The sequence below is a fragment of the Phyllobates terribilis genome, unplaced genomic scaffold (assembly GCF_046119375.1).
Source record: "Phyllobates terribilis strain yellow unplaced genomic scaffold, ASM4611937v1 Scaffold_5__5_contigs__length_657084704, whole genome shotgun sequence".
NCBI lineage: Eukaryota > Metazoa > Chordata > Amphibia > Anura > Dendrobatidae > Phyllobates > Phyllobates terribilis.
Genome location: NW_027362765.1, coordinates 151,862,625 through 151,879,054, shown reverse-complemented (window position 1 = coordinate 151,879,054; position 16,430 = coordinate 151,862,625). Strand labels below are relative to the sequence as shown.

Below are 16,430 nucleotides of genomic sequence, written 5' to 3'. Positions count from 1 at the left end.
TATAGAGCAAATAAAACCATCAGTAATGTTAGTGCTAATATTGCACCCAACAATCACTGATATCAGGATCACTGTTGGTGAAATCAGTTTGTCTTAGAGGGGCTGTCCTGGCATAAAATACTGATAACTTAACTTTGGCATTGGTCATCCATTTTACATCAGTGGGGTTCAACACCCATATTTCCCACGGCTTTATTCCCGGTGGTGGTTGGATGTAATCATAGAACGGAGCTGCTCCAATTAATTTGTAGTGGCCGCTATGCTACACATTAACAGACCTGCATAGTGCAGCTCCTTTCAGTATTTACATCCAGGCACCTCCAGAGCAAATAACAGCTGACAGGTGGGAGTGCTGGGTGTCGGACCCCATTGAGCTGATGTGGATGTTCCATCCCAAGGGTAAGTCGTCAATATTTTATGCCTGGACCACCCCTTTAATTGCTTCATCCTTCGTAGTAGAGCTAATATACTACCCTTCCCTTTTTGCATAATAAAAATGTCCAATGATCTACGATATCTGACGCATACAACACGCATCAGAAAGGGTTTACTCTTATCATTCATTAGTCCATAATTCCTATTCCCGCATAGATCTATTCATTATAAGCAGATCGGTTCTAGAGGTTGCCCAATTTTCATCTATTGGCTTAATCACTTGATCCGATCATGCAGCAATTTCCCTCACTTTGCATGAAAAATATGGGCCCCACACTTTCCCTTATGGCGCAATAATTCATATATATTAGCTACTCCTGAATAAGCTTCTGAAATAAAAAACCTGCAGAGGAATATTTCCAGACCAACACTGGGTCAGTTAGCAGCATTTGTATGCTCTGGAATACCCACAAAGTATTCATCCAAGGAATTCTAATCAAACTAAACAGCAGAGCCAAGCAGAAACGAGAAAAGGTCCTAAATGACACTCTCAGAAATCCACGCTCTGGAACTAATCAACAAAACTTCCTCCTCGAACACCTTTACGAATAACTTCAAAGACCTCCGTTATAAAAATTAAGAGAATGTCTCTTACATGATTATGAGAAAGGGCTAAAATGCAGTAAAGCACATTACTTCTCTCAAGACCATAAAGGAGAGACATTGTTAACCCAGAAACTAAAATCTCAAGAGATTAAAGCTAAAATTCCCTTTCTAAAAAACATCCCGCAGAACTCTAAACTTTCTGAGGCTAAGGATATAGCTAACAAATTCAAAGAATATTATTCCTCACCCTAATCTCTGTGATATAAAGGATTCCCCGAAGCCCTCCTCTTCAATTATTCAATTCTTCCTATCAAAACTACAATTACCTAAACTTTCTAAAATTCAATACAATTAGACGCCCTGAATGCCCCCAGAAATTAGCAAAATAATCCAATCCTTACCTATAAACAAAACCCTGGGTCCAGGCGGACTTTCCAATGCCTATTACAAATCATTCGGGGGATACGCAAACCCCGTTTATAACTGAAATGTTCCATAAATTGATTGAACTAGGAGAGTTTGCTAAAGATATGTCGTCAGCAACAACTATTACATTACCAGAACAAGGCAAAACACTGAATATACCACAAAATGTCAGACCTATACTCCACCCTGTCAGCTAGAATGTATACTAATGGTGCCATATCAGAAGACTTCTTAATCACTAATGGGACGAGACATGGTTGCTCCCTGCCCCACTTAATCTTTGGTTTGTCCATTGAACCTATAGCGCAAGCGATTTGTCACTATACCGAGATTCGAGGTATAAAAATGGGAAACCGCGAACACCGTATTTCTTTACATGCAGACAATGGGTCACTGAAAAATCCTGACAGTTCTTTGGATGCTGTTTTAGAGATTATTAGGCATTATGGCTCCCTTTCATATTATAAAATTAATTAAACTAAATCACAAATACCTCCCCTGCATGTTTTCCATCCTGTATTAATCAGTATGAAATCTAAATATCTAAACTGACAGCCTTTGCAGATTAACAACTTGGGACTTCACATAACTGCAACCATTGATCCATTATACACAGCAAGCTATATACCTTAAACATGTTCAAAAGTGAGTCCTCCTGAACCGGACGGATAGCGGCTTTCCAATACTCTTTCTACCAAAAATGTTATTTCTTCTCCGTGTTCTACCTATTCTCCTACCACAGCCATTTTTTAATCAGGCACAAAAAATCCTAAACCAGTTCATCTGGACACTAAGGAAATCTAAGATACTGAACAAAAAATCCTGAGGACTCAACCTACCAAATCTAAATGATTACTATTTAGCTTCTCAAATTAACTTTCTCAAATGTTGGTGGGTGGGAGACACCTCTCAACACTGGGTTCATATGGAGTCATATGGAATAATTTCTTGCCCCTACGAAAAACCTCAAAGCTTTACTCATTACATTCACATCAAAACACCTTCCTTTTTCCCCTGAGGCCATGCTCGATTTTCACTTCTTTACAGATTTGGAAGCAATTTCATCAGCAGAACGCCCAAGTTAATTATTCCTTCTTTCCTGTGGCACCCCATTGAAACCTTGGAATTGCTCCTCCCAGATATCCATCTTAAAGCCTGGAAATAAAAAGGGATCCACCATGTGAAAGATTTGTTGGATGGAAATAACCTCCACCAATTTGAATATTTACACCAATACTACCAAGTGTCACACTAAGACTTCTATAAATATTTGAGAATCAGGCATATACTAATACTCTCAGTTTTCGGATTCAGAAAACACTAACATATTTAAACTATGGTCCATACCAAATTCTCTAAGAGGTCTTTACCCAAAATATGCGATGTTAAATCGCAAAGATGAATTCATTAAACCTACCCCTTTCCTGTCCTGGGCAACTCCTTCCCTGACAGTACTTGGATCACTTCTCTATCATTCATCCACAAAACCTTCCACTGCGCTACACATGTAGCATCAGCAATGAAAACTATTCTCAGATGGTAACACACACAGGGAAAACGTAGTATTATCTATCCTGGCACGTTATCATTATAGTGTAGGGGTTGTGGAATGAAAGGAACATGCATACATGTTTTCTGGTCCTGTCCAAAGTTGACAGACTTGTGAAGATCCATCTTTGTTTTGGTCTCTTGAGACTTCCAGACTCCTATTTCACCTTCCCCTTCTAGAGCACTACTCTTCTTAGACATGAACAAAATTCCACCTTGAGGCAAAGTAATCACTGCTCATGTTCTTATGGCTATGAAACTAGAAATTGCTAGGAATTGGAAGTCCTCCAACATCCCTTCCGGTGAAGAAATTATTTGAGCTGTAAATATAACTAGCACATATGAAAGAATTTTGCCTATAAAAACCATAATACACCTACGTTTCATAAAGAGTGGTATTTATGGTTGTTGTTCACCTAATTCCTCGACACCTTTTTGGCAAACATATCACCTCAAGTGTACACCATATCTCCATGCCCCCTTTCCTTATTCTCTCCCCGCATTGTTTTGTTCCCCATTACATTTCTTTATGGTTATTGTATACCTACTAATCCTGTTTGTGAGGCAACTATTGATTGTGTCTTTATTATAAAATGTTGCAAATGTTTTAATTTGAGAAAACCAAATAAGTTAATTGAAAAAAAAAGGTCCAATGATAGATGCTGCCTTAGACAACAAAATGAAGGTGCCAGTCCCAGATCTGTTGCATGTGGAGCATGTGGAGCAGACCTAAGGTTATCATTATGTAGTACAACTCACCACGCTGGAGTCTCCAGGACACATCTCTGGCACATCACATTCATTAATAGGCTCCCGACAAACTGTGCCCCTTGGCTCATACTGTGATCATGACAAAAAAGAGGGATGCCTGTTTATATTCATAATTTTGTTAATTTGTCCAATTACTTTTCATAATGTGACAATGGAAGGACTGTGTATAAAATGGCTGTAATTCCTAAACAGTGAAAGGGTTATTTCCAGGAAAAAAAAAGTTTTCTCCTATTTGTAGGATGGAGTACAACTTGCTGATCACTGGGGGTCTGACCACTGGAACTCCCAGTGATCGTGATCCCAAGAATGGGGATTTGTAACCCTATCTTTAATGGAGTGGAGGTGCACATGCTCTACCTCCAAACCATTCATTGTCAATAGACAATGAATGCAGTGGAGGTCGAGCATGTGCCCCTCTACTCCATTCAGAGTGGACCACTATACTAAAATGATTTCATTTCAATGATGTATTCAATTTATATCATATATTACTTGAGCATGATTTAAAGAAAAAGAGTAAAAGGAGTTAATAGCCCTATTATTGGGATCACTGGGTTTCCACAGGTTGGACCACTGGAAATAGGTTGTCACCTATAATACGGATGGGGCAAGACTTGTTTTTTGGTGGGAAATAACCCTTTAATGTCACATTTTTGTTAAATCCCTCAAATTAAACTTGAAAGTCTACAACAATCACATCTTAATGGCTTTGTTTCAAATGCACTGTCCTAATATACAGAGGAGAAATTATGGAAATTCTGTCCCTGTACAAAACGCTTCAGGAAACAAGTTGTGTATCCACACTCATCTGTAGTCCACATAGTAACATGATAGAAAGTCTACACACCCCTGTTTAAAATGCCAGGTTTCTGCGATGTAAAAAAAAAATCATACCAATATCATTGCAGAGCTTTTTCCAACTAATGTCACCCATAATCTGTACAAATTAATTGAGAAACAAACTGTAATGATTTTGTGTGAACACCCTCTTATAATTGGAGATGTGGTTGCTTTCAAAATTAGTCAATCACATTTACACTCATGTTAAATAGTAGTCAGTAAACACCTGCCATTATTTAAAGTGATTTTGATTACCCCCATATCAATTTTAGCTGTTCTAGAAGGCTTTTCCTGACATCGTCTATAAACAACTTTCAACAATGAGATCCCTTTGCTGTGTTGCAAGCTATCAGTCAGGAGAAGGGTACAAATTTAGAGTACAAAAGGGTCCAAAAAATAGGCATTAGATATATCATAGAACACTGTGAAGACGGTCGTGGAGAAGTGGTTTAAATTTGGCACTGCCTACAACTGGACGTCCCAAAAAAGCTGCAGAAACATCTTGCAAATACTGGTTGTGTACAGCATGTGACAACAATCTCCCGTATTTTTCATACAGTACAGACCAAAAGTTTGGACACCTTCTCATTTAAAGATTTTTCTGTATTTTCATGACTGAAAATTGTACATTCACACTGAAGACATCAGAACTATGAATTAACACATGTGGAATTATATACTTAACAAAAAAGTGTAAAACAACAGAAAATATGTCTTATATTCTAGGTTCTTCAAAGTAGCCACCTTTTGCTTTGAGGACTGCTTTGCACACTCTTGGCATTCTCTTGATGAGCTTCAAGAGGTAGTCACCGGAAATGGTCTTCCAACAATCTTGAAGGAGTTCCCCGAGATGCTTAGCACTTGTTGGCCCTTTTGCCTTCACTCTGCAGTCCAGCTCATCCCAAACCATCTCGATTGGGTTCAGGTCTGGTGACTGTAGAGGCCAGGTCATCTGGCGTAGCACCCCATCACTCTCCTTCTTGGTCAAATAGCCCTTACACAGCCTGGAGGTGTGTTTGGGGTCATTGTCCTGTTGAAAAATAAATGATGGTCCAACTAAACGCAAACCGGATGGAATAGCATGCCACTGCAAGATGCTGTGGTAGCCATGCTGGTTCAGTATGCCTTCAATTTTGAATAAATCCCCAACAGTGTCACCAGCAAAGCACCCCCACACCATCACACCTCCTCTTCCATGCTTCACGGTGGGAACCAGGCATGTAGAGTCCATCCATTCACCTTTTCTGCGTCGCACAAAGACACGGTTGGAACCAAAGATCTCAAATTTGGACTCATCAGACCAAAGCACAGATTTCCACTGGTCTAATGTCCATTCTTTGTGTTCTTTAGCCCAAACAAGTCTCTTCTGCTTGTTGCCTGTCCTTAGCAGTGGTTTCCTAGCAGCTATTTTACCATGAAGGCCTGTTGCACAAGTCTCCTCTTAACAGTTGTTGTAGAGATGTGTCTGCTGTTAGAACTCTGTGTGGCATTGACCTGGTCTCTAATCTGAGCTGGTGTTAACCTGCGATTTCTGAGGCTGGTGACTCGGATAAACTTATCCTCAGAAGCAGAGGTGACTCTTCCTTTCCTGGGGCGGTCCTCATATGAGCCAGTTTCTTTGTAGTGCTTGATGGTTTTTGCAACTGCACTTGGGGAAACTTTCAAAGTTTGCCAAATTTTTCGGACTAACTGACCTTCATTTCTTAAAGTAATGATGGCCACTCGTTTTTCTTTACTTAGCTGCTTTTTTCTTGCCATAATACAAATTCTAACAGTCTATTCAGTAGGACTATCAGCTGTGTATCCACCTGACTTCTGCACAACACAACTGATGGTCCCAACCCCATTAATAAGGCAAGAAATCCCACTTATTAAACCTAACAGGGCACACCTGTGAAGTGAAAACCATTTCTGGTGACTACCTCTTGAAGCTCATCAAGAGAATGCCAAGAGTGTGCAAAGCAGTCATCAAAGCAAAAGGTGGCTACTTTGAAGAACCTAGAATATAAGACATATTTTCAGTTGTTTCACACTTTTTTGTTAAGTATATGATTCCACATGTGTTAATTCATAGTTTTGATGCCTTCAGTGTGAATGTACAATTTACAGTCATGAAAATACAGAAAAATCTTTAAATGAGAAGGTGTGTCCAAACTTTTGGTCTGTACTGTATATCTGGCCTGTGGTCTATGATGGCAAGACATACGCCTTTTCTTACAAAGAATAATATTCAAGACTGGCTATGTTTTGTTAAAACCTACATTTTGTCTGCCAAAAACATGTAGGAATTAGTGTTATGGCCTGATGAGTTCAAGGTTGAAATTTTTGGCCATAATGCCAAATGTTATATTTGGCACATAGCCAAAACTGCACAAACGATTACTATACTCACAGTGAAGCATGGTGGAGGCAACATTATACTGCGGGACAGCCGGAACTTTGACTTTAGTCAAGGTGGAGGGAATTATGACTAGTTAAAAATATCAGTCAATTTTGCAACAAAACCTTCAGGCCTCTGCTAAAAGCTAAGGGCTTGCTCTCACTTGCGATTATATCAGACGAATGCAATCCGATAAAAAAACGGATTGCATTCGGACCAATTTAATCCCATGAGTGTGTGCTGAGTGGCGTTTTTTTTCTAGCTCCGATCATATTGCATTCGGGCTGGAAAAAAATTGCAGCATGCTGGATTTGGATCGCACGCGCCCATATAAGCCTATGGGTGCGTGTGAAACATCGCACTGCACTCGGATATCACTCGAGTGCTGTGCAATTCCCGCCGATGCCAACAACTAAGCAGCTGTTCTGCGACCCTCTCTGTGCGAGAAGATCGGAGCACAGAGCATTGACTCTGTGCTGCGCTCGAAGCAGATCAGGAGCCGAATGTCATTAGCATATCGCATCCGATGCTCTCGCATCCGGTGCCATAAGCTAGTGGGACCCTGGCCTAAAGAGGAATTTCCCTTTTCAGCACGACAACAACACTAAGCATACCTCCAAAATCAACTAAAGAATGGCTTCGCCAGAAAAGATCAAAGTTTTGGAATAGTCCAGCCAGAGCCCAGACCTGAATTCAATTGAAAATCTGTGTATTGAACTGAAGAGGGCACTGTACATGGGCAATGCCATCGCAATCTGACAGATTTGGAGCTACTGCAAGGAAGAGTGGGAAAGGATTAGCAATTCTAGATGTGCCATGCCGAGACTCCTACCCAAAAAGAAAACCAATATAACCAAACGGAGGTTTGTTTTTTTAAAATTTAACAACTCTTTATTTTATACATAATTAAAAACAACAACAAATAAAAAAGCATGAAATATTGCAGTAATGGGCATCAAGTGGTATGACCAATAAACATTATGTCTTTATTCAAACACAGGCACAAAATATATACACTGCTCAAAAAAATAAAGGGAACACTCAAATAACACATCCTAGATCTGAATGAATGAAATATTCTCATTGAATACTTTGTTCTGTACAAAGTTGAATGTGCTGACAACAAAATCACACAAAAATCATCAATGGAAATCAAATTTATTAACCAATGGAGGCCTGGATTTGGAGTCACCCCCCAAAATTAAAGTGGAAAACACACTACCGTCTGATCCAACTTTGATGTAATGTCCTTAAAACAAGTCAAAATGAGGCTCAGTATTGTGTGTGGCCTCCACGTGCCTGTATGACATCCCGACAACGCCTGGGCATGCTCCAGATGAGGTTGCGGATGGTCTCCTGTGGGATCTCCTCCCAGACCTGGACTAAAGCATCCGCCAACTCCTGGACAGCCTGTGGTGCAACGTGATCGTTGGTGGATGGAGCGAGACATGATGTCCCAGATGTGCTCAATCGGATTCAGGTCTGGGGAACGGGCGGGCCAGTCCATAGATTCAATGCCTTCATCTTGCAGGAACTGCTGACACACTCCAGCCACATGAGGTCTGGCATTGTCCTGCATTAGGAGGAACCCAGGGCCAACCGCACCAGCATATGGTCTCACAAGGGGTCTGAGGATCTCATCTCGGTACCTAATGGCAGTCAGGCTACCTCTGGCGAGCACATGACATGAAGGGCTGTGCGGCCCTCCAAAGAAATGCCACCCCACACCATTACTGACCCACTGCCAAACCGGTCATGCTGAAGGATGTTGCAGGCAGCAGATCGCTCTCCACGGCGTCTCCAGACTCTGTCACGTCTGTCACATTTGCTCAGTGTGAACCTGCTTTCATCTGTGAAGAGCACAGGGCGCCAGTGGCGACTTTGCCAATCCTGGTCTTCTGTGGCAAATGCCAAGCGTCCTGCACGGTGTTGGGCTGTGAGCACAACCCCAATCTGTGGACATCGGGCCTTCATACCACCGTCATGGAGTCGGTTTCTAACAGTTTGTGCAGACACATGCACATTGGAGGTCTGCTGGAGGTCATTTTGCAGGGCTCTGGCAGTGCTCCTCCTGTTCCTCCTTGCACAAAGGCGGAGGTAGCGGTCCTGCTGCTGGGTTGTTGCCCTCCTATGGCCCCCTCCACGTCTTCTGGTGTACTGGCCTGTCTCCTGGTAGCGCCTCCAGCCTCTGGACACTACGCTGACAGACACAGCAAACCTTCTTGCCACAGCTCGCATTGATGTGCCATCCTGGATGAGCTGCACTACTTGAGCAACTTCTGTGGGTTGTAGAGTCCGTCTCATGCTACCACAAGTGTGAAAGCACAACCAATATTCAAAAGTGACCAAAGCATCAGCCAGAAAGCATTGGTACTGAGATGTGGTCCCCACCTGCAGAACCACTCCTTTATTGAGGGTGTCTTGATAATTGCCAATAATTTCCATCTATTGTCTATTCCATTTGCACAACAGCATGTGAAATTGATTGTCAATCAGTGTTGCTTCCTAAGTGGACAGTTTGGTTTCACAGAAGTTTGATTTACTTGGAGTTATATTCTGTTGTTTAAGTGTTCCCTTTATTTTTATGAGCAGTGTATATCTAAAGTGCATAGTGCTGGGAAAATACTAAAATGTCGTCACCTAGTGATCAGTTATACAAAACAGGCAACCAATGTTATTTAAATAAATCACACAGAAATCAATTTTTCACCAGACTTTTATGCACTATTGCCGTCCTGTTACTTGTCATCCCGATTGTGCAGCATGGGCATTAGGAAATAACACAATCTAGAAACATTATAGCAACATAGTAAATCTATGCCAAGGAAGCACCATCAGAAGGCACAGATCCTCATGACTACTGTATAACATAATTACCAAGTAAGGAAGAGATGGTCAGCCACACAGAAATGTCCCCCTTTCTTTCTTGTTGAATTGGAGAGGTTATATACAGTAGATTTGGCCTATTTATTGGTGTCTCCTACCCAAAAAGACAGAATACTGTCATAAATGTAAAAGGTACTTCAACAAAGTATTAGTTTTAGATTGTGTATATTTATCACAGTTTTTAGTTCTTTAATTTGTTAATTTGTTTTCCACCAGAAATTATTTCAGTTTGTTTTTCAATGGATTTGTACAGTTTATAGACGATAATAAAGGTGGAAAAAGTTCTGAGATGATACTTCTTGGTATGAATTTTTTACATGACAAAAACCTGGCATTTTTACAGGATTTGTGTAGACTTTTTATATCCACCGTATATTTCATGATGTAATATATTAAGATAAAAACTAAAAATAATGCCTACTATCTCTCGGTGGCATATTCCTCCCTCTCATGATTATTATGGAGAAATGGTTTCCATACCTTACATCGCCGACAACACAGCCCGTCACTACACATTGCATCATGGCTGAGTGTGCACTTCTTACAGCAGTTCAGGGAGCCGCTTTTTTTACATTCCTGTCAATTACAATAACATTGCACATCATTATTATGTCGGATTTTGTAAAACCACCTGCAGCTATTATTATTGTAAAATAGGCATTCACTATTCTGCAATATGTGCCCTTGTGCTATTTGTTACCCTCTAATCAGTTCATCAACCATATACTTTATGGGATTTGTCAGTGCTATTACCACTGCCGCCAACAACACTCTTTTTCTGACACCTAAAACTATGCCAGAATATTGTCAAATGACTTTTAAGATGCATATGATTTATTTATGAAAATTGATTGACACTTCACTTCAAATGAGAATCCTGGTTTAAAATGTAGTTCATTGTTCTTTTCAATAAAAAATATCTGATTTAAAAAAAAAAAAAGAGAATCCTGGAATTGATTATTATTGTGTAAATTTGTGGGAAACACGAAAAAAGCTGCACTACAATTCTACATTTGATGCACCCCTGGGCTTATCTCCTAGTGGAACATAGGGATCAGGCATGATAATTCAACATACAACAATACCCCAGCCAATAATAAAGACCGAGTAACGAAGTGATCCATCAATTAAAAACAATGAAATTTATTGAAACAAAATTAAAATATGAAGAATAAAAACGCAGATTGCCGTAATGCCCCCCGAAGAAGCTGGCGGCGAAACGCGCGTCGGGGTGAGAGGACGCTGACCTACGCACCTTTCTATACTTACAAGGATTCCTCATATCACAGGTATTGTACCTTATGGCATATAGGATATATATTAATTTTTTTACATAGACGATAGGTTCTATGCAATGTATAATGTATTTCAGCATTTTTAGGTATTATACATAATGGTCAGCCTGGCTATATACTTACCCATCACTCTAGCAATATACCTGCAATTTAAGGGATTTATTTATATTTAGCTGGATTGATGTATTGTGTATTATATTGTCCTAAATTGGTGTTGATGCTAGATATTTACCTGGAACACAGCAGATTTGCACCCTCTTAAGGTCATTTATATTATAACATCACCAATGTAAATTCCTTGTTAAAACATACTGAGTTGGAAGGAGAATACAGGGTTTAGACCTTTTTGTAAGAGAGCATCCATAATCTTACATTCCTTGAACAATATTTTCTAGAGAGATCAGCGTCCCCTATTACGGCATTCCGCTTTTTTACTGTTTAAATATTAATTTTGTTTCAATAAATTTCATTGTTTTTAATTGATGGATCGCTTCGTTACTCGGTCTTTATTATTGGCTGGGGTATTGTTGTAGTTACTATGTGAAGTGCCTCCACTATTATTGAGGACACAATTTGTTAATGATAATTCAACATGCACAATAGTTCTTTTGCATGACATTTTGGGGAAGAGTCAGTAGGCCCTCATACACATAAGATCTATGACTTTAGTCGACTTTTCTCTTTTGTGTATGGCGGCTTTATCCAGGTTGTGGATCTGTATCAAAAGCAAACTTGTCTCATTGTTTTATCTGCAAACAGCATCTAATAGAGCATGGGTGGGGAACCTCAGGCCCGCGGGCTGATTACCTTTTTTCCGGCCCTGGGGCAGATTCCCAGGGATCACATTGCTTGGGTCAGCAGCTGTATTTTGATGGCTGCCAGCCCTTTAATTTCTTGCTCAGTGAGCACGCACTTGCAGTGTTAATTACTGAACGCTGAGGCACGTGCAATGAAAGATTACGTCCTAAACGCTAGTGCCATCGTCAGGTCGTACTTTGTGGGCGGAGTTAGCGCGTGATTTGTACGGCCTCCGAAGGATGGTATAAATATCCAAATGGCCCTTGGCAGCAATAAAGATCCCTACCCCTGTTATAGAGCAAGACCAGATCGATACAAAGGGGTGAATTTATCATTACCCCTAGGGGGTAGAAAATTATGGGGCATGACACTGTAATTTGTGACGTTTCTGCTTTTTTGAGACTTGCGATACTTTTCTAAAGCAGTGGAAGAAAGTTCCGGAATTTATATTGCAAATCGAGATTAGGCGCAAGAGATTAACTTCATTTATAAAGAAGCATGCGCCTCTTACTCAGGGTGGACAACCCCTTGAAGCATGATGCATAAAGACTACTAGTTAGTGATGAGCGAGCATGCTCGTTACTCGAGATTTCTGAGCATGCTCGGGTGTTTCCCGAGTATCTTCAGCATGCTCGGGTGTTATGTTTGATTCACTCTGTGCGCATGATTTGCGAATGTTTGACAGCTTTAGTACATGTGGGGAATGCCTGTTGCTTACGCATTCCTCACATGTATTAAAGCTGTCAAACAGTCGCAAATCATGCACACAGCGTGACCCAAACATAACACCTGAGCATGCTGAAGATACTCACCGAGCACCCGAGCATGCTTGCCGAAAGATTTAACAGAACATACTCGCTCATCACTACTGTTACTATACAGATTAAAGGAGAGTTACTGTAGATGAATATTTATTTATGGCTGTCATTGCTAGGCAGTGACCACATGGGTACAAGCATTGTGCATAGCAATATATGCAGCATGTCCAGCCGAATAAAACATGAGAGCAAAAAGAAAATCCAAGTCTTAAAAAATTGCCCCCAAAAGCTTAGTATAACCAGTCACTTACTCATCTAAACCCTGCTCTTTCTGGTATTATAAGTCCAGTGAGCGGACCTACTGAATGACTGACACAGCTAGGAATGAGAGGACTCGTGGAGATTCGGGTTCTGGTACTCGACCCGAATAGTCCAAAGTTGTATTCTGGTACCAGAACTATACTCGAACTTGAACCTGAACCCCACTGAAAACAACGGGGACCTGAACTTTGTAGCCGTAAAATTTTCTCTATCTCCGAACAATTAAACGGACCTCTGGGAGAAGTCCGTGTTCGGAATTTAGCACTGGACATTAACTGTCCGGTATGAAACCTGAACTTTTAAGTTCGGGTTCACTCATCTCTATTGACAGCTATTTCTCTATGCACGCTCACAGAGGGCAAGCTGTCAATCATTCATTAAGACCACCCGCTGGACTCATTAGCCCAGAGGAGACAGGGATTTAGAGCAATATATTACAACTTCTACTGAACATTGGCACAAAACCATATCAATCTGCTCCGCTTTCCTGTACTTGTCCATGCTGGGTACTCACAGTAGGTGAGCCACAGTCACATTCTTCCCCCACTTCCACAAATCCATTCCCACAGGATGGAGCATCCAATAGCTAAAAAAGAAAGGAAAGAACAAGAGGACATTTGTTAGGAGGGGTGACTGAAAGTGTCCTTTTGGCTTCATTCTGGCTGTATTTTCTTTAAGTTCATTGAAAAACACAGTATATGGGGATGCTATGGTAAAAAAAAGTATACCATGCAGTATAAATATGGAGTTTTTTTTTTTTACATTTGGGCTTATACAGCGGCACAGGTCAGAGCCTTGGATCTGAGCTAAATGACAAAAAAAACTCCTAATGAAAGGTTCAGACGTGATGTGAACAGTGCCCAAGTGACATGCTGTAGTTAGGTAGGGCAGAGAAACGTATGTACATAGACATTATGTATATGCAGGGGCAGACATACCATTGGTGCAACCTATGCAGCACAGGGGTAAGGGGGCACACTACCACTTCCACAGTAGGTGGAATTGTGCATCATTATGAGCTATTGAACTGCAAAGGGTCCTGTCTGTGTCCGCTCCTGGGTATATCAATGCAGATATGTAATCAGTGGAAATAATGCAATCCTAACAATATGCAGGGAAAAGATTCAATAAAAAAAACCATCTTGACGATATGGCAGGACCAGTGTGCCCAGTTAGTATTGTGTGGAAAATCCATGCTATGAGTACAATGTCCCTACCTTGTTGGGTTTGTTAAACAAGCACTTCCCTCCTCCATTTTTCAAGAACTGTCTGTATTCATCAGTGCTGCAGCGGGAGAATTTCTGGGGAAGGTAGTACCTGAAGTGAAGCAATTACTATTAGTGACAACCATAACACAACGGCACAACTTTTTCTGTATTATCAAACATTTATAGAAAAATAGTGCAAAACAATTTGGAATCGACTAATTCCACAAAATATTGGAGTCAATGCTGGTAATGCTTTAAAATAACCCAAATACCATTATGTGCCCCCCTACGACTGCAATGCCACTTCTTTGCTGCTCCCTAATGTTGAAAAGACTGCAGCACTGACATCACGTCTACAACATGTGACCACTGCAGCCAATCACTGGGCTCTGCAGTCTTGAGCCATCTATGGAGAGGCAGTGCGAGAGCAGCAGGGATTTCAGCAGGCAAATAATGATTATTTTGAAGTAGTACCAGCATTTTTTTTATGAAAATGGACAAGACCTTGATGCATAAAGACTGCTTGTACGCAGATTAAATGAGAATTACTGTACATGGAAATTTATATTTCTGGGCAGAGACCACATGGGTGCAAATACTGTGCAAAGCAATATATGCAGCCTGTCCAGCATCAGTACTACATGGTTCTTAAAAGGAGGAGTCCCATCTAGGCTATGATATGTCCTCACTTTATGATTGGTTGGTGTCTGAACTCTGAGACCCCATTCTGCTGAATGAGGGGCCCATAGTATAAATTCAGCTCTGTAGCCCATTTACATTCTCTCTCTGTAAAGCAGCACCCTGGCCACGGCGGTGCAGGGAGATGTGGTACAGAGTCACTCAAATGAATGAGGTTGGATGCAGCTCCAGATACAGCAACAAAAAAAATGTAGCATGCACTACTTTCAAGATTAGAAAAAATCACCTGAGTTTTCTGGATGAAACTCGGATGATTTATACACATACGTAACTTGGACCTGACTGACGCATGCTGTGACCCAAGGTCTTTGTAGAAAATAGACTTTCTGCACTAGCATATAGAATAACATTGGTCCATGAGCGGACTACTGCACTCAAGGCCAACACACAGATCGAAAATACGCTTGTGTGAACTTACATTGAGGCCATTTTCACACATCTGTGAAACACCGACTGTTCTTGCATTGGAAAACCCGGCCAGACTGCTGGGTCTCCCGAAAGGAGCTAACTGCTTCCTAAGCATATATGAAGAAGTTAGCTCAAGTCAGGAGACCTTGTGGTCGGGCCGGGTCTTCTGATGTGAGAATGATCTGTATTTCATGGATGTGTGAAACCGGCCTTATGCTGTCAAATTTCACCAAGTACCCTCACAAAATACGATCACTTGCTTTGGTTTTTATCCACCTTTTAAAAACCTATTGTCAGTGATCATTATGTTTTTTATTAAAATATTTGCAAAACCCATCACACACCCTGTATCTTCCATGATGCAACCAAGCCACAGGTCTGGACAGCGGCAATCACCTACAGGGAAGACAATAAAGGCAAAATTACACATCAGCTCTTGTATAAAGCCAAAAATGGATGGAAATAGAGCAGCTGTCTGCAATATAGCCTACCTGCAGCCATACGTGGTCTGTTATACATCATGCCAAGGTTTTGTCCCAGAGTCTGTGCTAAAGTCACCGCCATGGCAGCAATACTTCCAAACTGAATAGAATAAACATAGCACATGGATCATAACCAGACTGCCTATTAATCTCCTGGTTCCTAAATTCTTTTCAGTTGCATTGTATTCACACTGCTGTCATTCTTTCCTTTTTTTTCTCAAGATCTTTAATAGAAATTATATATGTTTGACTGAACCCCCATATAGCATTTTTCAAACCCTATGATAGGTTTGATGTCTGTTTTTTCCCCCTGGTAGGTGGTATGTACTGCAGCACACTATACTGTACTGACTGCCAAACTGCAATGGAAATTTGATGATAGAGAGCGTTAACAAAGCCTAAAATATTCACATCCCTGATACAAATTAGATACAAACTTAAACGGAACCTGTCAGCAGGATTGTGTGCTAAGTAAACTACATACACTGTCAGGTTGGTGCCGTTACACTGATTAAAATGATACCTGGGTTGATGAAACCTGTCCTGTGGTTGTTGTTTAATCTTTATTTGCAGTTTGAAGATGATGATATGTTTGTGCCTGCGGACGGGGCTTTCGTTGGTGCTCTGTT

At 40.8% G+C, this 16,430-nt stretch overlaps 2 protein-coding genes across 2 annotated transcripts in view; one reads left to right on the top strand and one right to left on the bottom strand.

The window, feature by feature from the left end:
- ADAM11 (ADAM metallopeptidase domain 11) overlaps positions 1-16,430 on the bottom strand; it is a 93,831-nt gene that overhangs the window by 21,524 nt on the left and 55,877 nt on the right. Inside the window, exons 13-18 of the mRNA XM_073683206.1 lie at positions 15,811-15,901; positions 15,664-15,715; positions 14,222-14,321; positions 13,519-13,590; positions 10,313-10,408; positions 3,715-3,795 (exon numbers count right to left, since the gene is read on the bottom strand). Coding sequence (XP_073539307.1) covers positions 3,715-3,795; positions 10,313-10,408; positions 13,519-13,590; positions 14,222-14,321; positions 15,664-15,715; positions 15,811-15,901 — 492 coding nt within the window. The remainder of the gene's footprint in view (positions 1-3,714; positions 3,796-10,312; positions 10,409-13,518; positions 13,591-14,221; positions 14,322-15,663; positions 15,716-15,810; positions 15,902-16,430) is intronic.
- GJC1 (gap junction protein gamma 1) overlaps positions 1-16,430 on the top strand; it is a 143,042-nt gene that overhangs the window by 107,159 nt on the left and 19,453 nt on the right. The gene's annotated exons all lie outside the window — the stretch shown is intronic.